This window comes from Apaloderma vittatum, unplaced genomic scaffold (assembly GCF_000703405.1).
Source record: "Apaloderma vittatum isolate BGI_N311 unplaced genomic scaffold, ASM70340v1 scaffold1707, whole genome shotgun sequence".
Lineage (NCBI taxonomy): Eukaryota > Metazoa > Chordata > Aves > Trogoniformes > Trogonidae > Apaloderma > Apaloderma vittatum.
The window spans coordinates 20060-21323 of record NW_009724326.1 but is presented as its reverse complement, the minus strand read 5'-3'; the positions used below and the strand labels follow the sequence as shown (position 1 = coordinate 21323).

The following is a 1264-nucleotide window of genomic DNA, read 5'->3' as shown; positions in this document are numbered from 1 at the left end:
GAAGGAGGTGGGTGGCTGGGGCCGTGGCCTGGGGAGGGAAGAGGAGATGGCTGGCGGAGGGCTCCTTCACCCATCGGCACCGTCCCCTCCAGCCATCCCTGGGGAGGCCTGCCTCCAGGCAGAGGTGTGGCCGGGATGGCCAGACTCACAGGGCGCTGTGCCGTCCGCCCCACGGGAGCAGCAGCGGTGGCAGAGCTCCCTGAGGGGACCCGCTGAGCCCTCTTTGCGCTCACTGTACTATTACCCGGACTCTGACTCCAGCAGCAGCAGCAGCTCTGAGGAGGAGATGTTGCACGGCTGCCACCGTCCCTGCTGCGAGGTCTGCTTCCAGAGCCCGCGTGGCTCTCTGGGAAGCAGTAGCACAGACACGGACACAGAGCCTGGCAGCTGCATGGGCCGCCGGACAGAGCATCACAGCGGGCCCCAGCCTGTGGTGAATTTCAAAGAAGATCTGAAACCCACCTTTGTGTGACTAGGAGCATCCAAAGGCAAGTCCCTGAAACACTGCATGTTTTCAGCAGTGCTAAAGCCACACATCCCTCTGAAGGATGCATCTTGTTCTGGCATCTGTGGGCCAGGAATAAACCTTTCCACACTTGGGGTTGCAGTGTCAGCCCCGGCCTGGTCAGCAGTGCAGACTGTGTTTGGCTGAGAGGTGGTCGGTAGCACTTGGGCAGGTGGAGGTGGTTTTGTCCTGGCTACTCCAGGCCAGCTGTGTGCACCTTCCAGATACTCACCACATCTGTCTTGGTGCTGGCCTGCGAGTGCCCAAACTTCACCATCTCGAAGGGCTTTCCCCGCGAGAGCCGGGCGATCTGCGCCTGTGGGAGCAGCACAGCAAGCACACATGGCTTCTTGCACTCAACAGACAGACAGACAGAGGACTCCTTCCCCAGAGGCTGCCAATGTTGGTCCTCCCATCTGCATCCCACCCAGCAGGAGACTAGGGGACAGACTGACACCAGAAGCAGTTGCAGGCTGCTGCTCACCTGGGGTATGCTGCTCTCTGGCAAAGCAAGGACCTTGGTTGGAGTGGGGTGTGCGCAGGAGACTTTTGGGAGGTGGGGGGTTTTTTTTTGGTAACATCTGATTGAGAAAATGGGCTCCAAAGGTGATGTCCCTGGAGGTGTCTTTGCATTTTGTGTAGGTCAGTCACACAGCTGTAGGTGAGATCCAGGTCAGAGCTGAAGGGAAAGACAAGCTAGCAATCATAAAAGAGGATCTGGAAGGATTTTTCTTTTCTTTTTTTTTTTAACTTGTTTTT

The 1264-nt window shown here is 57.6% G+C and overlaps 1 protein-coding gene across 1 annotated transcript in view; it reads left to right on the top strand.

Annotated features, from left to right (window-relative positions):
- The window catches only part of GPR156 (G protein-coupled receptor 156), a 14925-nt gene extending 14453 nt beyond the window's left edge, over positions 1-472 (top strand). Inside the window, exon 12 of the mRNA XM_009872422.1 lies at positions 5-472. Coding sequence (XP_009870724.1) covers positions 5-472 — 468 coding nt within the window. The remainder of the gene's footprint in view (positions 1-4) is intronic.
- Positions 473-1264: the final 792 nt, after the last annotated feature.